The sequence below is a fragment of the Neomonachus schauinslandi genome, chromosome 4 (assembly GCF_002201575.2).
Source record: "Neomonachus schauinslandi chromosome 4, ASM220157v2, whole genome shotgun sequence".
NCBI lineage: Eukaryota > Metazoa > Chordata > Mammalia > Carnivora > Phocidae > Neomonachus > Neomonachus schauinslandi.
Window position 1 is genome coordinate 151,964,466 of NC_058406.1, and position 27,573 is coordinate 151,992,038.

Below are 27,573 nucleotides of genomic sequence, written 5' to 3' on the forward strand. Positions count from 1 at the left end.
ATCCGCAGGTGATGAGTCATGTCTTCAGAACTTGACCCCAAGTACATTTATAGTGTTTTAGGCTGAGCCTTTCATTCATGTAGTATTAGAACATATAGAAGACTTCATCAAGCCAGGTAAACATCTATTAGAGTGAAAAAAAAAAAAAGAACTTCATACTAATTGATTTGGATTTGCCACTTCTCATTTATGAGTCATTAAAAGCAAACTGTATAACTTTGGTTCATATTTCTTTTTAATCTTAAGATTCACAGAGTTCTGAAGTACCCTTGGTGAATACGGTCCATCTTAATGTCAAGAGAAAATGGGAAGGGGTCACATTTCTTCCACTGCTGGTGAGCAGCCCACTTTCAATCCCCAAACTCTTTCACTGTTGAGACAGCCCTAGAGGACATTTAAAAACGTGAGTTTCTATCAAAGTTCTTCTTCCTTTATGATCCCAAAAACACATTCAACTTTGGCCATCTCAATCTTGCTTTTTCTTGGTAGAAAACGAAAAGAGTCTTTCTGTTGTGAAATAAACAGAGAGGTCAGAAATGTATGTGAGAGGAAATAATTTCCATAACAACAATAATAATTACAAAGTCAGGAATGTTAAAATAATATTAAAAAGGCAACAGAAAGGTTACATTTATTTAAAAGATGGTTATTTCAAGTGTTTTTTCCCCCCATAGCAGCTTTATTTTGGGGTAGGTGTCTGTGTTAGGGCTGAGAGCGCCTCCTGCTGGTATGCCGAGGTAGACCTGTTCAGAGGGCCTTTCCAGGCACTGGAATGTCCCCAGGTGACATTTGGATGCTGCCTCTCATCCTTTCCCCCCATCTCTTAAAGCTATGCAAATTTCCATTTTTAACTCTACCCCAAATCTTTAGTGCACACCCAACACAAATACAAATTTTTAACAAGTTTTGTATTTTAAAACATTTTAAGAGGTTATGGTTGCTATAAACCCTCAGTAAGTGAATACTTGGCCTTCAGTATTTATGAAATCTCAAAGACAAGGCCATGCCTTTGTCCCTGATGAAATAAATGTGCCTCAATGGGCAGATAAGCTAAAAAAAATTTTTTTCTATGAGGGATTTGTCTTGATAGAGAGGCCGCATGGCAAAGTGGTTAAAGGAACAAACAAACTTTATTGGTTAAACAACAGATAAAGACTGCTTCAGTTCCAATAGGGGCTCTGTCATTTACTTGCTGTGTGCCCTTGAGCAAGTTACTTAACCTTTCTGTGTTTTCAGTTCCTTTGGCTATAAACCAAGGATAATAATAATAGCTGGGTTGTTATGGGGATTAAATGAGTTATATGTGGAATGCAATTATAACAGTGCTTGGCTCAGGATAAGCTCTATATAAAGGTTTGCTAAATAAGTTGGAATTCAATATACTTGGACGACTTCTGACATGCTGGCCCTGCTTAGAGTGTGAGGGAGTTGGCCTATTTTAGCATTGCTGCTCATCTGGGAGGCCATCTGAATTAGTTTCAATGTTGATCATAGTGGTGCTATGTGTTATCTATTGTTCCAGAACAGTGGCTCTCAGAATTGGACATGCATCAGACTCATCTGGAGGATTTGCTAAACACAGATTACTAGCCCCCATCCCTCGGGTTTCTGATGAAGTAGGTCTGGGGCCTGAGAACGTAAATTTCTAATAAGTTCCCAAGGTATGCTGATGGCGTTGCTCTAGGGATGACACTTTGAGAACCACTGTTCTAGGATAATAGTTCCAATCCTGGCTGTACATTAGGCCACCTGAGGAGCTTTTAAAAATTCTGTTGCCAGGCCCCTAGACCAATTAAGTCAGAGTCTTTGAGGGTGGGGCCCAGCCATGATTTGTTTTTAGAGCTCCTCAGGTGATTCCAACATGCAGCCACGGTTGAGAACCTTTGTGCTAATCACTATGCTGCTGATGAATTTGAGTGATGGAGTGATTACTACCTACACTTTACAGGTAAAGAAATTGAAGCTTGGTGCAGTGTTCCCCATTGAGGTGCTTGCTATAAATGCTGATTTGCTAAATCAATCTTTTGGAGTGGGGCCCAGGAATTTACATTTTAATAAGCACCTCAAGAGTCCCTTAAACATTTAGTTTTTTGATCTGCCTGAGGACACATCACCAGTCTGTGGTGGAGTTCTTATCTCCTGTCTCTGATCTAAGCAGCCAGAAATGCTGGTATTATGAAAGAGAGTAAGCTTTGCATTTAGTCTGTTTTTAAATGTTTTTTACGGAGCTTAGTCACTCAAGAGAGGCCCTTATATTTTCATAAGTACTGTCCTTATATACTTTGTACCTTTATATACACAGCAGACTGTGTAACAGGAGTGGACTGATAATAAATTCCATTCAAATGCTACTTGGAGGTCATCTTTATTTCACTTACATACACTAGGATTTGAACATAGAAAGGAAGAGTTAGTTAAGGGCACGGCTCTGGAGTCAGACTGTCTGCTTCTTCCCCCATTGATTACTGTGCAACCTGGGCAAGTCACCTAACCTCTCCGCACCTGTTTCCTCCCGTGATTTATAGGACTTTGGTGGGAATGACGTGGTAATCCACATAAAAGTGCTTACAACAGTGCCTAGCAATAAGTGCCTACTAATGCTTTCTAGAATGATATTTACTGTTATTGTTATCTGCCCAACAAACCTAAATGCTCCAAACAGTATTTAATAAACTTAAAGGTTGTTTTCTACGGAGTACACTGCAGAGAATTAATGAAACGAAAATGTAAACCAGAAAGAGGATTAAAAAAAAAATGCATGGAGTGTAGAAGAAAATCACTAAAGAATTTTATGTTCTTCTTAGAAATTTTCTACGTAAAAATTCAGGAGAGCATGTCTCCTGGCCCTACTGGGTATTACAGTAAAAATACTATACTTCTGTGATGGTCCTCCAATTGGCCCAATCCTACATGGAGGAGCTTCTGAGTACGAAAATTCTGGCTTATTCTTAAAAGTAGAATGACTTTGGTTACTTAAAGGGGGAAAAGGACAGATTTATCAAAATTATGATGTATCAATTACATAATTTTACTCACAGACCTGGCTTTTTTGACTGTGGTATTTTTTACTTTTGCCTTGTTCTGGAACTTCAATCTGCTAAATAGATTAGTAAAATGTCAGTCAGCACAGCCTGGGGAAGCAAGCACACAAATAATCTATTTAACTAGCACATTTCCCCTTCCACAATAATCCTCTTAATGGTCTCAAAGGCTGTCAGTCAGCAGGCACACCTGCCTCCCATCCGCACCTTCCCCCCCTTCATTTGCAAATGTAGGAACGTTGCAGAAATCGAGCCCCTAAAAGTGAAGTGAAGCTTCATGTTTAACACTGGTGGTTGCCTATAGATTTTGTGATTTAACAGAGCTTCTAGAAGGACTTCACATGAAATGAACTCCTAAATCCTGAAATAATCCACAGAGCCCCAATGCATACGCTGAATCAAAGCCAAATGGGGCTTGGATTAATCAAAAGGCACCATGAATCAAGTGAAGATCAAGCAGAAGTTCAAGACACTTGAATATACCTCATGTACATAAGGTAAGCTTAATAGAACAGTCAGGGTCCCGGCAGAAAACAGATGACACACTGCTGAGGAGCGTTTTAAAAAAGGAGCTATTTAATGGAGGTGCGGCCAGGATTAAAGTGAGTCAGGGAAGGGATGCTGGAGCCCCCAGGGGCTAGCCGTGAGGGGCTCCTGGGCCTGAAGGCGCACGGATAGCAGCTGCTACTGGAACGAGAGGAGCGAGAGCGGTGGGGAGGAGAGGCCACCTCCAGGAGCTTGGCCCTCCGCAGAAGGCTGTGCCAGCAGGAACAGAATCGGAGAAATCGCGCAATCTCACTTTTCTTCCACGCTCCATCCATTCTCGCTGGGTTTTCCCATGGGTGACCCCGGTGGGAGGCCCGAGAGCAAGATGGCAGCACACGGAGAGGAGTCTCTGGGGCGCAGAGCGGGGGTGGGGGAGAGTGGACAGGGAACCGGGAAAGGCTAGCAGTTGTCTGGCACAGCCAAGAAACATGACCTAGGCAGGGCTCGGGAGAAACAGCTCTTAGACTCTTCTTCGAGGAAAAGAACACTCCTCTTATGCAACTAGAGTTATGTGCGGGTCTCAACGTATCACTCTATTGCCTTTCTCCTCTAACAAATAAACTCCTTGACTCTGGATCCTTGAGTTTCCAACCACTGCATGGTAAATAGAGGCATTTGTAAATGCAAGAAAGAGGTGTGGATGAATTAAATTGTTTATTACTGCATATTTTTCATGAGAATATAAGGAGGAACGTTTCAAAATAAGTGGGATAAATAACATGACACTGCAAAAGAGCCTTGTCTTTTAACTACAGTTAATATTGTAATAAAATAGATTGCTTGGAAGGATGCAAAGGACTTCCTTTAGGTTGGTATTAATAGAAATGTTCATATATTTGAAGCCTAGCTTAATAATTAAAAAAAAAATCAGTTATTAGGGATGCCTGGGTGGCTCAGTCTGTTAAGCATCTGACTCTTGGTTTCAGCTCAGGTCATGATCTCAGGGTCCTGAGATGGGGCCCCACATCAGCTCCATGCTTAGTGCAGAGGCTGCTTGAGATTCTCTCCCTTTCCCTCTCCCTCCCCCTCTGCCCCATTCCCCACTCACGTGCGCGCTCTCTCTCTCAAATAAATAAATAAATAAAATCTTTTTTAAAAAATCAGTATTAAGTCTTGGTAAATGAGAAATTAATGCTCTGTTGTCTTACGTGTTTTGCTATAGTATTATTGTTATTGCTTACAATATTACATTATAGCTTGTAAGTAGCCTTGTGCAATGAAATACAGAAGTTGGCAAAAATAGCTCAGAATCTTTCTCTCTCCTATTCTCCTTCATCTTCCTCCCCTCCCTATGTTGAAATAAACAGAACCTACTATGAATGTTAAGCAATTTCTGATATCTGTTTCCTTGACTTACTCGAATAAGGGCTTTAAATATTTTATATACCAGGAGGAATAAAGTTGGGGGGGGGAAGAGAGCAAATCCTTTTTTCATAATGCAGTATTCCTATACACTCTTCTTCATCAACAGGTAGTTTCTTTTAATAGTCTACTTACGCTCACATGGTAATTTCCCCCTGGCTCTCTAAAATTCTGTCCACCTGCTATGCTCAGACCAGTCTCAAGTGGGCTGTAATATATCTGTACTTTTTTTGTTTTCTAGACAGCGCCAACTATTCGAAGGCTGACATTCCTGGGACATCAGATAATATTGCCCTTGCTGTTTCCCCTCCTCACATGTGACAGAAACACACTTCAAAGCATGATCTCTGAGCCCAGTGGCCTTTTACATTGTCTGATCTTGCACAGAATGAAAGAGGAGTGGAGAGGAAAATACATATGGTGATGGTAGTTGGCATTGGGGGTGAGAGGTATGAGGCAAGCCAGAATCAGAAAGCCATTTGGTTCTTTGCTATTTTCCAGAAAACCAATTTAGAGATTCAGAACCACTTTTTAGTAAACCTAAGGAAAAAAATACACAAACTAATAAAACAAACTAGGTACGGATTGTTAAAAATATAAACTGTTTTTCAATTCAGAAAATTAGTCACCATCTTATTCCTAATACCTCTCATGTATTCAGATTATGGTTCAATATACAAGATAATAATAATGATACACTTTCAGAAACTCATTAAGAACACATCTATTGCAGGGCGCCTGGGTGGCTCAGTTGGTTAAGCGACTGCCTTCAGCTCAGGTCATGATCCTGGAGTCCCTGGATTGAGTCCCACATCGGGCTCCCTGCTCAACGGGGGGTCTGCTTCTCCCTCTGATCCTCTCCCCTCTCGTGCTCTCTGTCTCTCACCCTCTCTCTCTCAAATAAATAAATAAATAAAATCTTTAAAAAAAAAAAAAGAACACATCTATTGCATAAAATATATCTGCTTTCTTTTCTTGATGTCTTTTAGATTTCTTTCAATAGCAGAGATTGCTGGTAGCCTACTCTATTATCTATCTGCCCTTCTTTCTTAGTAATACCACCCAAATTTATTTGGAGAGACAACATACCCTGTAAAAAGACTGCATTTGCCAGACTCCCTTGCAGGTAGGTGAAGGCCTGTGGTGTGACTAACTCTTGGCCAATGAGCCATAAGCTGAAATTCTGTGGGACTTCAGAGACCCTTCCTTAAAGAAAAGAGATGAGCCATTCACACTTCCAATCATACTTGCTGCCTAGAATGTGGATGTAATGACTAGAGCTCCAGCAGCCATCTTCAACACAAGTGAAAAGCCACACACTAAAGATGGCAGAGCAGAAAGGTCTCTGGTGACATCATGGGGCCACTATCCCAGCCCTAGACTGCCTACCTTTGGGTTTCTTTTAGATGAGAAAGACACAAACTTTTATTTTACCTAGGACACTTCTTCTGTCTTGTTTTGTTCTTCATTATATATAGCCAAACCTACTACTAACAAATACACTTCATTTTCACATAATTCTTAAAGTTTTGTTCTAGTTAAAAGGAGCAAATAATAACAAAATTTATTTCTTAAAGGTTTTGCATAGGAGCATAGCTCTAAAAAGAATGTTACAATTTTTTTCCGCTTCTGGTTTGCAATTTATACTGCCTTTAAGAATATAACATTCTGGGGTCCCTGGGTGGCTCAGTGGTTAAGTGTCTGCCTTTGGCTCAGGTCATGATCCTAGGGACCTGGGATGGAGCCCTGTGTCGGGCTCCCTACTCAGTGGAGAGTCTGCTTCTCCCTTTCTCTCTCCCTCTCCCCCTCCCCCTGCCCATGCTCTCTTTTTCTCTCTCTAATAAATAAATCTTAAAAAAAAAAAAGTAACATGATTTTGTTGTGTGTTTACATTTTTTTAGTGCATTTATTTGACTTCAAATTTTAATGATCTCTTCAGAAATGGTTCAAGTCTCACCTTTGAAAGCATTGCCTATAGCTAAGTGAATTAGCTGTAATTAAAGTTAGCACTAAATTTCTTCTTTCAAAGCCTTTCTTCTTACTAGGATAAAATAATACTATTTAATCTGCTTCTAGGGACTATCTGCTTTTTTATGGGGTTCATTTGGTTACAGTTTCCTTAATTTTTCTCCCCCTCTCCAGATTCTTCATGATTATCAAAATCTTGGAATCTAGTCTGCCTTGCAAAATAGAGACCTCTGGATCCTAGTCCATACAAGCCTTTTATAAATGATACGTGTCAGTTCAGACTTCATGTGTTTACCTAGAAAATGAGTGAATGTCACAGTCATACATTTATAATGGCTACTTTAAGTTCCATAGAATGATTTGTTCTAGTCAACTGTGCTTTGTGAGGAAGCCCAGAACTCAGTTCAAAGAGCTGATCTGCTTGCTCTTTTCACTTTCTAGGGTCTCATTCTACCCAGGGGTTTGTAGATGAAATTTCAGGTTGAAATGTGGACTATCCCTACAACATCCCCTTGAAAACCCAGTTTTCTTTTTTAAAAAAATTTTTTAAATGTTTTATTATTTACTTTAGAGAGAGAGCGAGTGAGCGAGGGGAGGGTCAGAGGGAGAGAATCTCAAGCAGATGCAGCCCCTCCCACTGCTGAGTGCAGAGCCTGATGCAACAGGGGGCTCGATCCTAGGACCCCAAGATCATGACCTGAGCTGAAATCAAGAGTTAGACACTTAACCGACTGAGCCACCCAGGGGCCCCAAAAAAACCAATTTTTCAGAGGAAGGGTCTTAACTTTCCTTTCCAAGAACCAAAATAAGAAAGTAAAAAAAGGACCTTGTGGAAATAAAACTTGTTGAGTATTTGGATTAAGCAATGCAATATTGACTAATATGCTGATTTCACTATCAGCCACGGGAAAGGATAGGTTTCAATTTGTGTGCAAATCTAAAGAATGTAGTTAGTGTGGTTGTTGTTTTTTTAAACTTTAAATAGGTCACTACCTTCTATTATTTAGCAAACTCTTTAGCTATTCATTGTACAAGTATTTCCTGCATCAAGTAGCTTACATTTTATTCAGCCACATTTGAGAGTACTTCTCCCCTTTAATGGGGCTACTTCAGTTAACTACTTTTTCTTCTTCTTTTTGTATATATATAATAATTGGAGCCTAAGGGGGTCCATCCTGCATGAGAGGTTGGATTTTATGACTCTTTAAAAACAAGCATCCATGATTCTTTCATTGCTTTGATTTGCTACTCTATAGTACATTTTGAATTGTTTGAATACCAAGGGGCAGTAAATTTTATTTTCCCAAGAAAATATTTTCAGTTCTAGAAGAAAGAGAAATAAGGATAAAATGCAACTATTTTCTCAGAAAAAAAGCTGTAAAGTCTAGTAAAGAGCAACGTTCAATGAAAGATGTCACCCATCCTCTTATAAAGGACTCAATTTAAATGAAAACATTAGGGAACATTTCCAAATGTTTTCTTTTGCATTTTTAAAGATCAGTATAACATTCTGCAAAAAAAAAAAATGTTTATACATGTCAACTAGGCATTAGTATTTGTAATCATCTTTAAAACTCTAATTGTACTGTCTTATTTGGGATATGCTTGTATCATGATGGTGACAAGGCAAGTCAAAAAGTTTAAAATCTCAGTGTCTCTTTTTACAGCCTGCCGCCAACCCTTTCAGTGAGTTACTAGGCCTTTATTGAAGAGACACAGACTAGAAAAGCAAAGTTTAATTTTACACTGAGAAAAATTTATAGCCTTGAGAGCTTCTTTTGCTCTATGGCTTCTTTCGACTTCTAATGGCATTTTAATTTGGCACAGTCGAAGCTTCAAGAAACTTTGAGTTCTTTCTAGAGACAAAACTGTAGAGTTTATTTAAGTTCATCGCTGCTGTGTTAAAGACCTCTCAGGATCCTGACTTTATGATGTAGTTTTTATGGAAAATCTGGAATCTTCCATCTGGGGGAAAGCAGAGATACAAGGATACAGAGCAATGTAAGGATACTTCTCTTGGAAAAATGGCTTGAATTCTAAAGACAGCTCATTAGAGAAGGCAGAGGAGCTCATTTCTGGGAGGTTGGGTTCTTCACCAGAGGATCAGAATTCATCCCTGTAGGTTAATGTTGGCTGATGGTGGGAACTTAAAGTGAAAAAGATACACAGATAAGAGCACTTACCATTTCTGGATTCTCTGCAGCTAGCTTTAGCATCTTTTCTGAGATCATCTTTTTCAAGCAGCTACTCAGCAAAAAGGCCTGAAGAACCCAGAAATAAAGTCTCTCAACTGAAGAGATCTTGTCTTTCTTCCTTCCTCACACCACAAAGCAGATTTTGAACTCTGCTCTCCAATAGCACGCTTTGAAGAATTTCGATTTCATCTTTAATTTCCATAAATTTGCGTAATATGCAATTAGCAAGTAGCCATACATTTTCTTAATTACATGGATGTACTTAGGGTAGATTTTTAAAAAGACAGAGAATCATTACATTTACTAATCATTTTCCCTCTTAAAACTTCCCCTCCTATTTTTTCCTATTACTTTGTAAGCAGCTCATGTTTTACAAGCAACAAATAATAAAAAGTGCTTATTATTGTAATCAAATCAACTGACGATGGTTGATCTTACATTTAATTGTATACATAATTGTTGACAGACCTGTTACTAGGCATAAACCTGTCTGTTTGAAAGGGTATATTAACACCTTATGGCTTTTACTGAACCCCCAAAAATTGTTTTTCAGCACTTTCTTATTTTTCTGGCATCTTTAATCACTCACTTTTAAGACTGATGGTTGCTCCCATGATCACCTGTGGCTTTTTGTTGGCTCATCATTGGTGCCAAGACCCACGTTAGACATCTTGCTACACAAAAGCTGGGGTTTCCTTTTTCCAGGATCTTCACTCCACGTGCCCATTTAAGTTTCCCTGCAATTTTCCCACTTGCTCCTTTGCCACTAATCCTCTTTCTCCTTTGTCCTGCTCGCAATGCTTGGCTTGCACTTTTCTCTTTTGGCCCTACTAAAGTTTGAGACAACTGAAGCTCAAAGCTTGAGGTTATAGGCTCTTAGTATAAATTTATGCTCAAGGATGGTCACTGCACTGAAGGGAGGGTAGTGATGGAGAGGAGGAGAAAGGAAAGAGAGAGAAAACCCAGGTTGGGATTGTGGCCAAAGCAGAGACTCTTGGAGGATAGGACAGAATTAGAGGGAGAATGGCTACATATGGGTAGCATCTCAGAGTCTTGCAGGACTGTAGAGATTGGCTAATTTATAATTCATTTAAGGGGAGAGAAAGGAGGTAGAAGAGAAGAAAGGCACTGCTACCAATAAGGAAAAGAGTAGAAGACGTGGGATTTACATACAAAAACAAATTCTGATTTCCTGGTTTAGCTAAAAACTAACTCTTTTATCTGTGCATATATATAACCTACACAAAACTAGGATATGAAATAGTTAAACAACATAACCTGAATTGATAGAGCTTGGAAGGGTGTTTAATAATGCCGCATAAGATGTGGACCGATTCCATATTCCATATGATGTGCACAAATATGTAGGTTAAGACTTGGCTATAAACCAGGTAAGGCTTATTCAATATAAAGGCAGTGAGCTATTGTTTAAAGGGTCTAGAAAATATTGGGGTCCAAGGCCTCATTTGTATTTGCAAGGCACACAAGCCACATTTCTTCCTTTTGCAGGAGTAGCTCTTGGGTACGTATCAATAAACCCACACTCCAAAGGAAATAAGAGCTTACTAGGAATCCTTTAAAAGAATGTTTATTGCACTCTCTATAGCGGCTTAAACTCATTTGGTACAGACTAGATTAAAAGACCATAATAAAATTTAACTACTGCATTTAGCATTCTGGGCAAGGGTAGGTGGATTCACTGCCAAGATCTATCTGCATCTCTCCAAGTGACTGCAAACCATCCTACCATTTCCCTAAGGATGTTTCATATTCAAGGTGAACCTGATGGCCCATTTCTTTACCCTAGAATTTGGTTTAGCTCTTCATGTTTTTCAGAGGACCTTGGTATCTATTATCTTGTGATCACAACTATACTAAAAGTAGAGTGTCTCAGGGAGCTTTGGTTACCTGAAACCACAGTGCTCCATGGAACTTAGTGTGATCGCCAGTGACTTAAGTTGAATGAAATGCTGACGCAAAGATTACTTTGATATTTTGGTTTCGTTTTAGAACATTTGTAGTTTTGATTCTAATTTGAAATAGCTTAAGTTATTTCATAGAATTTTTCAGCTGAATTTGGTGTTTAGAAAATTAAGTCTTTTTAAAAAAAAATTTTATTCCAACTTTAATTACAAAGCCATGGAAGACCTGGATTGTTGTCCAACAGTCTCTCCTCTCCTAATAGAACCTTGATTTTGTCTGATGACAAAGTGCCCAGCTCATGCTTACTCTAAGCTGATCATGAATTTTGTTCTTTTTTGCTAAATACTTGATTCTCAGATTCCCTTGCAGCTAGGAGTGGTCAGGAGACTCAGTTCTGGTCAATGAGACATAATGGAAAGTCTACTGGGGCTTCTGAGGCAAAGCTTTTGCCTTCCAGATAAAAGGGATGTCAATCATCTACCTCTAGTATTCTTGTTAAGTGAGATAAAAATCTGTATTGTCTAAGTCAGAGGTCAATAAATCTAGCCCCTCACTTGTTTTTATAAATTTTTATTGGCAAACAACTATACCCATTTGTTCACATATTGTCTGTGGCTACTTTTGTACTACAACAGAGTTGGGTAGTTGTAACAGAGACCAGATGGACCCCCAAACTAAAATATTTACCATCTGGCCCTTTGAGAGAAAGTTCACCAACGCTTTGTCTAAGCCACTATTAGTTGAGTCTTCTGTTATTTAGTAACTAAATTCATTTGTAATCGACATGAAGCCTGTGGTGACCAGTAAAATAAAACAAAACAAAAAATAAACAAAAAAAAACAGTATTATAGGCCAAAAAGGAGGGTGTATAGCATATTCTAGTACTCTGCTCTGGTTGGGTTAGGGTAATGTGCTTTGTTCACCCCAGCAAGCAGGAGAGCATTTCAGTGCTGGTTCTCATGTGCTGTCCCAAGAACTCACCTGCTTGGTGTAAATAACAAACCACTGCCAGCCACTGTCTTCACTAAACTGAAATCTGAGCTCTAAGTTCTGGTTGAGAGTTTGCTGGGGTCCCTCCATATTCAGCAGAGTTCCCTACAGAGAAAAGATAGTATTTGATCTCCAATAGAAATTTAAGCAGCTATTAACTGCTGGGCAAAATGTTAAAACAAGTGATATAGTCACTATCCCCAGGAAGCTGTCAGTCTATGAGGGGCTATGAAAGTAAGTTACCACAGTTTGGTATGATAAGTATTATAAGTATTGTAAGGGAAGCAAACCCAGGTATATGGAAGGAGGTAGGATGGGCACCTAATTTGGATGCAATCTGTGGGGCAGAGGATCACAGACAAGGACTTTATACAGAATAAGAGCTCCAGAGAGCTCTTTTCAGATGTTTGGCTGAATAATGATCTGTCCATGCATGGGGAGAACCCTCATACATCACTGGTGGGTACATAACATCAAGCAGACTATTTGGAAAATAGTCTAGAAGTTCCTCACAAAATGAAATATGGAATTACCATCATGGTACCAGCAATTCCACTCCTAATCATATACCCAAGAGAAATGAAAACCTATGTCCACACAAAAACTTATACACAAATGTTCATAGCAGCATAATTCATAACAACCAAAAGAGACAAACAACCCAAATGTCCATGAATGAATGAATAAACACAATATAGTATATCCATACGACAAAATAGTATTTGATCATGAAAAAGATAAAGTGTTTATACATGCTATGGTAAGGGTGGACTTGGAAACATTATGCCAAGTAAAGGAAGCCAGTCACAAAGATCATATATGATTCCATTAATCATGAGATGTTCAGAATGGGTGAATCTATAAAGACAAGCAGATTGGTGGCTTCTTAGGGCTGGTAGGAATGGGGGGATACAGACGTGAGCTAAGGGGTATGGGACTTCTTTCTGAGGTGATGAAAGTATTCTAAAACTGATTGTGGTGATGGATGCAAAACTCTGGGAATGCATTAAACACCCCTGAATTGTACACTTCATATAAGTGAATTGTATGGTATGTGAGTTATATCTTGATAAAGCTGTTACAAAGGAAGGGAATGACTGTGTATGTAGTACTGGGGGAGGGACAGACATATGCATCATGGAACAGACTGGAGAATCCAGAAATAAATCCACACAAATATGCCCAGCTGATATCTGACAAAGGTGCAAAAGCAAGTCACTTAAAGGACAGGCTTTGCAACAAATGGTGCTGAGTCAGTGGACTTCCACAGGCAAAAAAGGGAATGTCGTTCTGAGTTTCACACCCTAGATGAAAACTAACTCAGAATGAGTCATGGACTTAAATGTATGACCTATAACTGTAAAACCTTTAGGAAAAAACTCTAAGAAAAAAATCTTCAGGAACCAGGGTTTGGCAAAGAGTTCTTAGATTCAACACTAAAAGCACAATCTATAAAATGAAAAACTGATGAATTAGAATTCATCAAAATTAAAAACTTTTGCTCTGTACAAGACCCTGTTGAGAGGATGAAAAACTAGAGAGTGAGAGAAAATATTTGCAAACCACATATCCAACAAAAGACTAGTGACTAGGATATATGAAGTACTCTCAAAACAACAGTAAAAACAAAACAAAACAAAACAAAAAAACCCAAACAATCAATGAGAAAATAGGCAAAAGATATGGAAGAAAACATTTCACCAAAGAAGATAGACAAGATGGCAAATGAGCATATGAAAAGATGGTCAGCACCATCAGCCAGGAGGGAAATGCAAATTAAAATCACAATGAAATGCCATTCCACACTTAGGTGAATGACTAAACTGAAAAACAGTGACAACACCAAATGCTGATGAGGATGCAGAGAAACTCCATCACTCATGCATCACTGGTGGGAATGGAAATTAGCACAGCCACTCTTGAAAATCGTTTGGCAATTTCTTAAAAAAACTAAGCATGCAACTTCCAAATAACCTAGCAATTGTACTCCCAAGCATTTATGCCACAGAAATGGAGATTTGTGCTCCAAAACATACGTATGAATGTTTATAGGAATTTTATTCATAATAGCTAAAAACTGGAAACAACCAGGTATCTTTCATTGGGTGAGTGGTTAAATAAATCTTGTCCATTCCATACCATGGAATACTGCTCAGCAATAAAAAGAACCGAACTACTGATATATACAACAATCTGAGTGAATTACTAAAGAATTATGCTGAGTAAAAAAAGCCAATCCTTAAGGCTACATATGATTCCATTTAAAGAACATTTGTAAGGTAATCAATTCCTTGTTTTTGTTTATATTTTTGCCTCCTAAATGCAGTCAATTCTTATTATTCACAGTAGTCCTGTTCTATAAAGTCTCTGTAAACACTGCATTACTGAACACTGAGTCATTGCTCCAGGGGAAATGCAGGGTTAGGTTCCTGCAAACCTCTGGTCACAACATTTTCATCAACTGACCAGTACATAACCTTGTTTTAGGTTTCTAAAACCTGTTTGTGTTTTTATTTTTTTAAGTTTTATTGAGGTGTAATTGATGTAAAAAAATAACCGTGCACATATTTAATGTACACAATCTGATGAGTTTGGACATAAGCATACATTCATGAAACCATCACCACAATCAAAGTAATGAATATATCCATCACTTCCAAAAGTTTTACGTAGCACTCCTGAAATGACACAATTATAAAAATAACAAACAGATTAGTAGTTCCTTGGGACTAAAGAGAGGTGTGGCGAGAGAAAGTGGGTAGAGCTCTAAAAGGCCAACATGAGGGCTTCGTGGGATAATGAAAATGTTTGGACTCCTGCTTGTATCAATGCCAATATTCTGGTGTTGATGTTGTGCTATAGTTTTGCAAGATGTAACTAACAATTTGAGAAAAGTGGGTGAAGAATACACAGGATCTCTGTACCATTTCTTACAACTGCATGCGAACCTACAGTTACATCAAAATTAAAAGTTTAAAAAGAATCAACTGTTTAAAAGCAAAAATAATTATAATGCAGCATGAGGATTATATATGTAGAAATATGGCAATAAATATCACAAAAGGGGAAATAGAAGTACAGTGTTGTTACACTTTTTGTGTAGTATAGTAATTAAAAGTGGAATGTTCAAGAAGTTCAAGAAGTCTAAAGTAACCATAAATAAATGAAAAGGTACAACTAAAAGAAAAAAATGGTGTAAATACATGGAGTCATAAAATACTTAATCAATAGAAGGCAGGAAAAGAGGGGAAAAACTGATAAACCTCAAAGAAATAGACAAATCCACAATTAGGCTTGAAGGTTTTAACATTCCTCTTCTCTCAGTAACTGATAGAACAAGTAGAAAACATACAAGGATACAGGAGATCTGAATGCTGTCAACTGCTTGACCTAATGGATCACTTACAGAATTCTTCACCCAATAGTGGCAGAACACACATTCTTTTCAAGTGTACATGGAACATTCACCAAGATAGACCAGATTTGGGGCCATAAAACAAGTTCCTGTAAGTTTAAAAGACTGAAATCATACGCTGAAAATGTCAAGATCACTGGTTTGGCCTTCAGCAGGTGGTAGAAGTCGTATTTACCAAAATGGGGAACACAGTGGGGAGGATCTCTAGAATGGGCAGGAGAGGGCAAGGATGAGTCTGGTTTGGGAAAAGGCTGCGTTTGGGATGTCCATGAGACACCTGGTGTAGATGTCCAGAAGGCATTAGGAAATACTGGACCTTTTGACAGGGAGGTAGGCAATTGATTTCAGAGAATACGTAGAGGAAAGATGGAAATGGAACCCCAGGGGAAACGAGCACTTCAGAAGTGCTCAGAGGAAGAGGCAGCCCACAAAACAGGGGAGGAAGGAGAGGGAATTCTGAGAAGCAAGTAATGGTTGACAACACCAAACGCCACAGAGAGGTTTAGTATTGTGCCAGCCAAAAAATCCCTGTGGATTCCAAGGATTTAGCAACTGGGGGTCGCGGTTGTTCTAATAGTGTTTGTCCTCTCCGAGTTAACCCCAGTTTCCTGTGTAAAGGGGATAATCCCACTTAGTTCACTGAGTTATTGCAAGAATGTAATTAAATAGATGTGGCAGCACCCAGAACAGCATCTGATACAAAGTAGGCACTCAATACATCTGATCATAGCATTTCCTCTGGGAGGAGATGGCAATGTAAGTATGAGGCTGGGGATCCTTAAGGAGAGCTCCACTGGTCAGCATCCAGTTTCCAAGGGTAGAAATCTTGTCAGTACTGAGTCTGTATTAAGTACTCCATAAACAGTGGCCATTGTTTCTCTATGCCGTATTACTATAACCAGCCTCCAAGCAGTAAAGAAGCCTGTTGTTGCCAAGTGGGAAGATGGCTGTCTCTACTGTTATGGATGGGCCACTTGCACCAGACCAGAGACAGGTTTTACCATTAGGTGATGCTTCATGTGGCTTAGATGCCGGTCCACTCAAGGTAGTGATGCAAACGGCAGGCCCATTTTGTCATCCAAAGACAATAGGATTTTTAAACCACGGGTAGAGACTTTAAATCACGGGTAAGGCAAAGTGCCAAGATACTTACAAGGAAAGTGACCTGCCAGCACTTCACTCTGTTCATCTGGAAAATGATTTCCTGGGTCTGGTTGTCAGGCAGGGTTATGCAGCAGCTGATCTCATTATTGCCAACAGAGAGGACGGCCCCACAGCCTGGTTCTGGGTAGTCACAGGTACACGGATCCAGCTGCAAGTACCCATAGTGCCGGACCTCTTGGGACAGCTCCAGAAACTGCTCCGGGGGTGAAGGTAGGGCAAAAGAAGCAAGAGACTGCTTGAAAAAGGTGACAACCTTATGTCAGAAGCTACTGCCATTCTCGTGGAACACATGGAATTGAGCCACAGTGAAAGCACCTTTTTCTTCTGGATGATACAAACAAAGACAATGTCCTTTGTGCTCCCTGACAATAAGGCCTGGGGAAGTTCATGGTGCGTCCTGCCAAGGCTGAACCATTTCTGCCTCATTCACCATTGTGTCTCTGCTCCCATTACAGTGCTTGGTACATAGTGGGAACAAAAATACTCAGTGACTGAATGATGAATGGAGGAGAATAGAGTGAATCAAATGAATGAGTAGATAGGATTCTATCTCAGCAAATTACAACAGCAAAATAAACAAAAAGTGTACATTTAAAATGCTGTTTGGGGGCGCCCGGGTGGCTCAGTCTGTTAAACAGCCAACTCTTGGTTTCGGCTCAGGTCATGATCTCAGGGTCCTGGGATCAAGCCCCACATCAGTTTCTGTGATTAGTGCAGAGTCCGCTTGTCCCTCTCTCTGCTCCTCCCCACTGCTTGTGCTCTCTCTTGCGTGCACTCTCTCTCTTAGAGAAAGAAAGAAAGAAAGAAAGACAGAAAGAAAGACAGAAAGAAAGAAAGAAAGAAAGAAAGAAAGAAAGAAAGAAAATATTAAATAAATAGATATAAATAAATAAATAAATAAATAAATGAAATGAAATGAAATGAAATGAAATGAAATGAAATGAAATGCTGAACCTAGCTGACTCTGTCAGTAGAGAATGTGACTCTTGATCTCAGGGTTGTGAGTTCAATCCCTATATTTGATGTTGAGCCTCCTTAAAAAAAAAAGGCAATTTAAAAAAAAAAAAAAACTAAGCTCAGGTCTATGTAGAAAGAAAGTAGTTAATTTTTACAGTCTGCATTATATGATGATGGTATGAATTGTCCGAGGAAGAGTTTTTGCAAATGGCAATAAAATGAGAAAGTGAGTCTGCTTTCTAAATAGAGTTAGAGACAGCCCAATAGTGTCAAGGGAACACCTTTATGAAACTTTTAAGGTTTAGCTTTTCCCTCTGCTTTTCTTTTCTTTCTTTTTTTTCTAAGAGAGAGAGAGAGAGAGCCAGTGGGGAGGGGCAGAGGGAAAGGCAGAGAAAGAATCTTAAGCAGACTCCACACCCAACACAGAGCCGGACACGGAGCTCAATTGTCCAACCCTGAGATCATGACCTGAACCGGAATCAGGAGTCGGATGCTTGACTGACTGAGCCACCCAGGTGCCCCCTTTCCCTCTGCTTCTGACTTGGCTTAAGAACAGAGGACAGTTGCAGTTCACACCTGTGGTCCAGGCATCCTGTCCTGACAATATCTATCTGGGACTTTTCATTTTTGTAACAAAGCATTATTATTACCCATTGGTTTTTAATAAGCTGATATCAGTTTGGGGACCTCTCCCTGGTTCTTCCAGCTTTCACCATGGTCCTGCCTGATGCTGTGGGAGATAAGCACGAAGAAAAGGGAGTTCTCACTTGAACACATGGTTAAATCAGAGAGATCACTCAGTGACAACCTGGCACTTTCCAGATCCTTTCTTGAAGGAAGGTAAGTCCTTTCAAGGACTATAGGAAGCCCTCTCTGAGAAAGTAAAATGTGCCGAGACATGAGCAGTGAGGGGCAGCTGACTGTTACTACAAGGCGGGAGAGGTATTTGAGGCTCCTGTCCCTTCCAGCCTCACATCGTTCGTTGTACCAGCTCATTTGCGGTGGTTCACGCATTCAATTTAGGAGATGCGGTAAGCTGCCTGGCCCTCCTCTGGGTCAATGGGAAACCGCAGAAACGACAGGTCCTGAGTTACGCTATGCATGCAGGGGTCGGGGAAGGGCTGAGTAATCTTGCCACACAGCATACAGAGCAGTTTTAAGCTCTTGCTACAATAGTTTCTTATTTATTATATGCTACAAATTGTTATCTTATTGCTTGGTAACACTTTAAAAAATGTTTTGTAATCAACTCTTGGCTGCAATGCTCTCAAAGAGACGGAAAGTGTTTAAAAGTTAAGCTCCATTTCTCTAGAAAGTCAGTGATGAATTAGTAACTCAAATGCTTGTGGGCATTTGTCATTCAATAAGCAGGTGTAGTGATGTTACTGACCATATGCAAAGTAAAAGAAATCTGCAAGGATTAGTTGGGTTTTGTTTCGTTTTTTTTTTTAAGAAAATTAGTTTTTTAGGGCGCCTGGGTGGCTCAGTTGGTTAAGCGACTGCCTTCGGCTCAGGTCATGATCCTGGAGTCCCGGGATCGAGTCCCGCATCGGGCTCCCTGCTCGGCAGGGAGCCTGCTTCTCCCTCGGACCCTCACCCCTCTCATGTGCTCTCTCTCTCTCATTCTCTCTGTCTCAAATAAATAAATAAAATCTTTAAAAAAAAGAAAAAGAAAAAAGAAAATTAGTTTTTTAAAGAAGCTTACACCTGAAAAAGATAGTTTAACAAGCATAACTACAAAAGGTATGTTCATATATTTTCATTTAGATTGAGGGTTGGCAAACTTTTTTTTTTTAAGATTTTATTTATTTGACAGAGAGGGAGACAGCGAGAGCAGGAACACAAGCAGGGGGAGTGGGAGAGGGAGAAGCAGGCTTCCCGCCGAGCAGGGAGCCTGATGTGGGGCTCCATCCCAGGACCCTGGGATCAATGACCTGAGCCGAAGGCAGACGCTTAACGACTGAGCCACCCAGGCGCTCCGGCAAACTTTTGAGTAAACAGCCATATAGTAAATATTTTCAGTTTTCTGGGCATATTGTCTCTATTATAACTACCCACCTTAATCATCCTAGCACAAAAAGCAGCCTTAGACAGTATGTAAATGAATGGCTGTGTGCCAATAAAACTTCATTTATAAAAACAGTGGTCCATGGGCTGTAGTTAGCCCATCTATGATTTAGATCAACTAATTGCTCCTTTAAATTAATTTCATCATTTTCTTTCTTTTCTTTTTTTAAAGATTTTATTTATTTATTTGAGAGAGAGTATTCGAGCACGATTGGGGGAGGGGCAGAAGGAGAAGCAGGCTCCCCAGTGAGCAGGGAGCCCGATGTGGGGCTCAATGTGGGGCTGGATCCTAGGACCCTGGGATCATGACCTGAGCCGAAGGCAGACACTTAACCAACTGAGCCACCCAGGCGCCCCTAATTTCACTCATTTTCAACTCCAGGTTTTCTTGCACATGGACATAAAGTAAAGCAATAGTTGTTAATGTGCTGAATCTATTAGCAGAAGAACTTTATAAACACTTAAATAATGCTGGTTTTTATGCCAGTATCCTTAGATGCTTCAAGAGAGTATCAGTTCATTTGAATCATGGTTCAGTTCTTGTTTTTTTTTTTTTTCCATCTAATTCATGCACTCAAAGTATTTTAAAGATGACTATTACAAATAGTATGGTAAAATCAGGTAAAACATTCATCATAGAAAAGAAAATTTGTTTTATGTCAAAAATACAAATACAAATTTTGGTGGAGTATAGCACATGGTAAAAACAATATTCTTACTAAACTATTAAATTGAAAAGTTTAGGGAGCAGAAATCCACTTAGAATCTGTAATTGTATCCAAAGCAGCTGATGTATCTGATTGTATCTAAATATCCTATCCATCAAAACAAACACTATAACTGAAATTGAACCCCAAAATTTTCGTGACAAACCTGAGGCAGAATACCAAGGAAGGAAAATATTAAATCATGGCAGTAGATGCTTTTTCCTTTTCTTATCCTGCCCATCAGTGAAATTCTCAAAATATCTGATCTTTTGAAGAATTACTTTCTATACTAATGTAGGTATGAGTCCTCTAAATTTTGTTTGCATTTTGTTTAAAATCAATGAGTGAACACTGGCAAAGTGGTGACCACTGGCAAAGTCTAAAGGATAAAGAAGACAACACTATGAAGCAGAGTCCATTTCTTCTGTTAAAATATGCCTTGTTCGTCAGGCTTGGATCACTGCTTGGGGACAGGGGGAGTGTGAGTTGGTACAATCTTCATGGAACTTTAAAAATGGACTTTTAGAAATATATTCTAAGAAATAACAGAACACGTACGCAAAGACAGAGGATGCGGCCTGCAGTATTCAGGGACCTTCAGCTAGGAACCGTTCCAGGTGTTGGGAATTTCCAGGGTATGTGTAAATTAAACACAGTCCTGGGCCTCATGGTACTCGCTGCCAGAGCGATTTATAGCAGCAAAAACAGGAAACCACCAGATTTTAAATAATAAGAAATTGGTTAGCTAAATGATAACTATAAAACAGGATACTCTGTGGTCGTTAAAAAAAAAATGCTGAGGGTCTATATTAAGTGGGCAAAGCGTTCATCACAATCTATTGTCTGTATTTTTCAGAATCTTTAAATAATATAATCAGAAAAATTAATGACAGTATTTTCATTTTTTAAAAGAACCCCATTTTTAGTGGTTGATGGGTTTATAAATTAAGAAACAGCTCAATTCTAATATGTTTCTTTAACTCCCCTCCAAGGGATTTCTCTTGGTACAGTATCTGATTTACCTTGGTTTGGTTGTGTTCTTTCTGGAGAGCCTCTAATTTCTGCCTCTGAGCCTGTGTGGGTTTGGCCCATTCTTTTTCAAAGTCCTGAATTGCCTTAAAACAACAGAAGTTGTAGGATTAGCAACCTTAGCAGAAATGAATTAATCTGGCAAAAACACACTCATGTATGAAAGGCTATGGAAACAGACCCCAGTGGACATACGTAAGGATTTAGCATGTTATAAAGGTTACTTTTTAAATTAGTGGGTGTAGGAAGAGATCGCCCAATGGTTTGGGGAAAACTGGCCACACTTGGGAGAGAAAATAGAGTTAGCTCTTTCCCCATGCCACCCAATCAAATAAATCCAGATAAAGGTTTAGATGTTTCAAAAAAAAAAAAAAAGATTCAGAAAAAAAAAATATCTGATCTTGAGGTAAGGAATAATATTTTTAAATATAAAGGAATATATAATTACATGAAAATATAAAACTTCTGTACATAAAAACCATCAAGAACAAAACTAAGAAGTAAATGGCAAACCAGAGAAAATGACTGCATCATATGTGGGGGAAAAGTTGGTATTATTCATGTAAAGCAATAGGAAAAATGTCAATAAGGAATATGTATCAGCAATCAACAAAAAGGAATTCCAAATTACAAATCTATATTTAACCTCACCAGTAATCAGTAATTTTTTTTTTTTTTTTTTTGCCTCTCAACTTGGCAAAGACTAAAATATATATAATAATCAGGGCTAGCAAGGGTTTAGGGAAACAGGAAGTACCATACAGAACTGATGGGATTTAAACTTGCCGATTAGCCTGTGCTATTTTTATTTATCATGATTTAAACGAAGTTTTCCATTGGTCTTCAGTTAGCCTGTTAACCCCTCAGGGGAAAACCTTGAGTCCTTCGCCTCAGTGTACCTTGTCCAAGGTCTTACACACAGCCAACACTCAACAATTCTTTGCCAATTGTCAGGCACTTATTTACACCCTAGTCTGAATGTAAGTTTACGTGTTCCATCCCTCAGTGTTATTGGTTATGCTTTATCTCCAAACAGAGAATGAAAAGCTGCATAAAGTTTTGATTTAGCTCTTTAGATTGGGGGAAAAGGAGATGGGTTTAGAGAGGAGAAGAAAAATAGTATTTGTTGAGAACCTGTTGTAGAAAGGTTTTCTTATTGACTTTTTCCAAATTATTCTGTGGGGTAGGAACATCCCCCCATCTTACAAATGGGTAAACCTCCAGAGAGGTTATGGCTTTCGAGACAACCCGACAAGTAAGTGGCAAGAGTTGGGTTAAAATCCCGATTTGGCCACTGCACCAAGTCCTTGCCCAAGCCACTGAATTCTGAGCATGTAGGCACCTAACCTCCCCAAGACCTTCTCATGGTCACCAACTATTCTAAAAACTGAACCTAGACACCATGCCTGAATGGAATCAACGTGGGTGTGAAGAACGGAACACCTTTTCCTTTCCTGAATTCTACTTGGTGGTAGAGTCCTGTAAGGGCTGTTATCACAGGGCAGGGATATCAAAGAGAAAAGCATGGCTAAAGAAAGAAGGTGAACAGCAGTCACAACAGTAAGGACTCACTGAAGATATGTCATTCAGCATTAGGGGACCTGGGACTCTCAGACACAGAGATTTAAATGCCCTACATCAGCAGGAACGGACTGCTTTTGTTTCACTACCTTTGAAAAGATTTGACCCTGATTATGGGCTCACGGGTCATCAAATACATGACATACAGGACCTCATTCTAACAATGAGAGAGTCAAGTTTAGACAAATGGCTCTGCTCAGTTCTCTGGCTCCCCAAAGACTGGCTGCTGGAGACTGATGTAGAAACTAATTTTTTAAAATCGAGTGAAATCACCTAAGCCATGGGTTTCACAAGCTTCAAACACACATATCTCGTATCCCCCGCAGAGGGTACAGCAGTGAGGAACATAAAGAAAGGCATCAGCCACTCAGCTGCAGCTGGTGGAGGCATGGCAGAGCAAGGCCAGGCCTGTATGGGTAGGCCAGCCTCTGCATAAAGGGCGCCGGCCCATGGAGCTCCGGGGAAGCTAATGGTCAACCCGTGCTCCCTTCCCCGAGCCACGGGCCCTGACAACAGGGTTAGGCCGGCCTGGAGGAAGGGACCTCTTGTTCTAATTTGCACAAAGTTAACCATACCGGCCAGTGGTGCTGAAATGCAGGCCCAGAACTGACCAAGCCTCAATATTTTTGAGAAAACCCAGAAATTTATAGTTTTATATACAATCTTCCATTCTGTTAATGTTACTCAAATTTTAAAAAAGAAAAAGAAAGGGAACATGTGGGAGTCCACTTGGCTCCTAGGACCTCATGGGGCACACCTGCTTTAGAAAAATCAAAAGGGTGTCCCTTAATTATGATGGCATCATTATTTATCCGAAGAACTCCGAAGAACTTTCTGCATTAATTATTTAAAAGGATGATTGCTTCTCATACCTTCACACACCCTAAGCTCCCAGGACAGTCTCTGCCCTGGGCCATTCAGAGTCTAGTTAGGCAAATAGGTATATGAGCAGTATTTACAAGGCTGGGTGAGAAGCACCATAATGGAGGGTATAAACAAAATACCACAGGAGCAGAGAGGGAGGGAGGCATTTTCTTTCGAGGGGAGCTGAGAAGAGTTCAGCAAAAGAGACCACACTGGTGGTCATGACTCCCTGGGGCCGACTTCTTGGTACCTCTGCATGGACTCAGTGAACAATGAGAATGCTGATGATAATGGCACAGATGATTATAATGTCAGCTACAATCTTTCGAAGATTTTGCCAGGCAAAGAGCTACAGTTTGAATACCAGTCTCTTCGGGCGGAGGGAGAACTTAGAAACTGTTCGTTCAATCTCATCGCTTAACAGGGGGACGTTGTAGTGCCGGGTTCAGGAGGATGAAGTGACGGGCCCCAGATCACACGGAGAGACAGCCTGCCGCACAGCAAGGGGCAGAACGCATCTTCGAAACTGAATTCAGTGCGCTTTCTGTGAAGCCATTTTCTCCCCCCAGCTATAAGCAGAGGAAATACGGGCCATTTCTCTCTGGTTTACAACTCCTTGATGAAGACAGATAAAATTCCTATGATGATGCTGGCAGGTCCTACTTCTCACCACAACGTATCCTGGAAACCAGGCCAGAAAGACTCTGTTTCCCACCAGAACAATAGAATTGGGTGATGCCTTGTCCCCAAGGACGTGGTATCAAAGAGACCAGACACAACTAATAACGTGCTGTAATAGCAGGATACAACAGCAATGAGCCTCGGTAAACGTTTAAAATGGCAAGTTAAACTCACGCAACGTGGGTTTAATTAAAATATGATAAGAAATGAACTCAAAACTATATTCTAGCCATTAAACTACAACAGTGAACATTAAACATGTAATAAGTGATATTTTGATTTGCCTCCTTAGAATTTAGAAGAGCTTTGTAAAGATGATTTATTAAATTGCCTTGGTCTCTTAAAAAGTCACGGAAGAGAGGTGTCTGGGTGGCTCAGTTGGTTAAGTCTGACTCTTGGTTTCAGCTCGGGTCATGATCCCAGGGTCCTGGGATCGAGCCCCGCATTGGGCTCCCTGCTCAGTGGAGAGTCTGCTTCTTCCTCTCTTCCCTGCTCACCATCTCTGTCTCTCTCTCCCAAATAAATAAATAAAATCTGGGAAAAAAAAGTCACATAAGAAGGAGTGGGTATTAGGATTGTGACCCCTTATAGACATTCTGGCCGCTGGGCTCCTGTGTCTGCTCAGTTCTACCCCCAGGTGCTACATCCAGCGTTGGAAAAGCCAAGGTCCCTGCATGGGGCTGGTGGTCTAGTGGGGAAAATACAGATGTCAATGATGTTCTACTTTGTCAAATTGAAGATACTGTGGATTCTGGTACCATGATTTTGTGAGACACTAAGTAAAAACACTGCTGGTTAAATGGCGGCACAGTGCCCTGTGACTTTGGTGCATGGTGTGTGAACCCGCCATGCCCACCTTCCCCAGCTGGTAATTACTTTTAGTTCTTCTGAGGCATTTGGTGAGTTCTCCTGCCTTCGGCTGCCCTGCTTGGCCTGTGCCAGGCAGTCCTTTTGCATACAGCTTTAGTAAAACACCGAGCAGTTTCCCTCTCTCTGGGTGCATAAAGCACCTGCTCGTTGCTTTACAAGATAATACGGAAGTGTGGTCATTCTTCAAAGACGAGCCTTTGCTTTATGAATATAAAAGGGAAATCCGCCACTCTGTCTTTGCCTTTTTTAAAAGATTTTATTTATTTATTTAGAATGAGAGTGAGCGAGGGGAGGGGCAGAGAGACAGAGAATCTCCAGGAGACTCCCTGTTGAGCATGGAGCTGATGTGGGGTCGATCTCACGACCCTGAGATATGACCTGAGCAGAAACCAAGTGTCGGACGCTTAATTGACTGAGTCACCAGGTACCCTGTCTTTGCCTTTCTGTGTAAGTGATAACTCCCATTCCATGGAGAAACATCGTGTATGTAGCGACAGGGGGCTGGTGAGGCAGGAGAACAGAGGGGGGTCGGGGGGTAACTGGGGACTTATCACAGAGGCAGAGTCCGCTAACCGTCCCACTGCTTAGTAGAACCTTCACCACCTTTCCCGAGTCCGGGAAAGGAAAGGAGCCAAACTCTAAATATACTTTCTGGGGCTTAGGGCACCGGGGTAGGCAGCACCAGTAACATAATTTGCAGAGCCTAATGCAAAATGAAAATGTGGGGTCTGTTGTTCCAAAATTAAGGATTTCAAGATGGCGACAGCAGAATCTTAAACAAGTGTGGGGCCCATCTGAGCTTGGGGCCCAGTGCTGTTTCATAGGCTACACACCCCTGAAGCGGGGCCTGCGGGCAGATACGCTGCTTGTCAGCTCAGGGAAAAAGAAGATGATGCTAAAATGAGATTTAGGGACCACATGTAGCTTTAGATTATCAGGGACATCATTTCTAAGCTCATGGAAATTGGCCCAGATGATGGAGTGTCGGCTAGAAAACTCAGAGAGATTGTTAAAATGGAGGTAGAACTTTCTTTCTAAATTCTGCTGCTTTTTAAAATTTTTTTACTGTGGTAAAATACATATAATATTTATCATTTTAACCATTTTTTAAAAGGTTTATTTATTTTAGAGAGAGAGAGAGAGGGCGCGCGTGTGAGCAGGCGGAGAGGCCGAAGGAGAAGCAGGCTCTCAGCTGAGCAGGGAGCCCAACTCGGGACTCCAACCCTGGACCCTGGGATCATGACCTGAGCCGAAGGCAGACGCTTAACTGACTGAGCCACCCAGGTGCCCCACTTCTTAACCATTTTTAAGTGTACAATTCGGTGGCACTAAAAACATTCATAATGTCATGTAACTATTAACACTCTCTCATACCTACTTTTTTAGCATCCCTAGCAAAAATTCCGTACCCATTAAACAATAACTCCCTGCCCCCCAGCCCCTAATAACTTCTATTGTACTTTCTGTCTCTGTGAATTTCCCTCTTCTAGCTATGGAGGTAGAATTCTTAGCTATTACAAATTTTTTCTAATGGTTTCACTCTCAAATGGTCAAGAACATCTGATGTTTTGAGAGCCCTTGGTCACCCTCACCTGCATATAGATCAAATCTACCGCTGCTGGGCAGTCCATCAGCACGGAGTCCAGGGATGGGTCCATGTACCTGTGTGATTCAGGAACATTAAGTTCATTCATATGACATGGCTGGTGGGCACACCTGGGAGAAAGTGCTCTCTGAAGTGGTGGCCCCCCACACTTTAAACTGAGCCCCCCCTTTCTAACACCCCTCTCCTCGCCTGGCTTTCAGTTTGTCCCTCCACCTCTCTGTCTCCTACTTTCTTTACACTGTAAGCTCTTGCCTGGTGGACCCTGAGAGTAAAGATGCCAAACAATAAAGCTGACGGAAAATGGTCCACAGCCCCTTTCACACTCAGCCCCACTGTCAGTCCCCAAGTGTGGATGCCCTCTCCCCACCCCACAGTACCTGGTGTCTTCATCAGCCCGTACCCACATCTGTATCACTGCCCTGTACCCAGGCCACCCCCGTCTATCCCCCGAGCTGCTCTCTTTGTCAGGCCATCTGCCTCAGCCTTGCCCCACTCAGTCTCAGGCTCTGCATTCGAACCTGAGTGTTCTTTCCTGAGTAATCTTTGGACTCTCATAGTCCCAGGAGTTAGATCACTCATCCTGCTCCCTTCCATGGTGCCCGTCATG

The 27,573-nt window shown here is 40.6% G+C and overlaps 1 protein-coding gene across 1 annotated transcript in view; it reads right to left on the reverse strand.

Moving 5' to 3' along the window:
* Positions 1-414: 414 nt before the first annotated feature.
* The window catches only part of SNX31 (sorting nexin 31), a 56,449-nt gene continuing 29,290 nt past the window's right edge, over positions 415-27,573 (reverse strand). The window contains exons 8-15 of the mRNA XM_021688652.1: positions 26,953-27,022; positions 21,358-21,450; positions 16,594-16,797; positions 12,017-12,130; positions 9,101-9,178; positions 3,041-3,097; positions 1,190-1,192; positions 415-507 (exon numbers count right to left, since the gene is read on the reverse strand). Coding sequence (XP_021544327.1) covers positions 415-507; positions 1,190-1,192; positions 3,041-3,097; positions 9,101-9,178; positions 12,017-12,130; positions 16,594-16,797; positions 21,358-21,450; positions 26,953-27,022 — 712 coding nt within the window. The remainder of the gene's footprint in view (positions 508-1,189; positions 1,193-3,040; positions 3,098-9,100; positions 9,179-12,016; positions 12,131-16,593; positions 16,798-21,357; positions 21,451-26,952; positions 27,023-27,573) is intronic.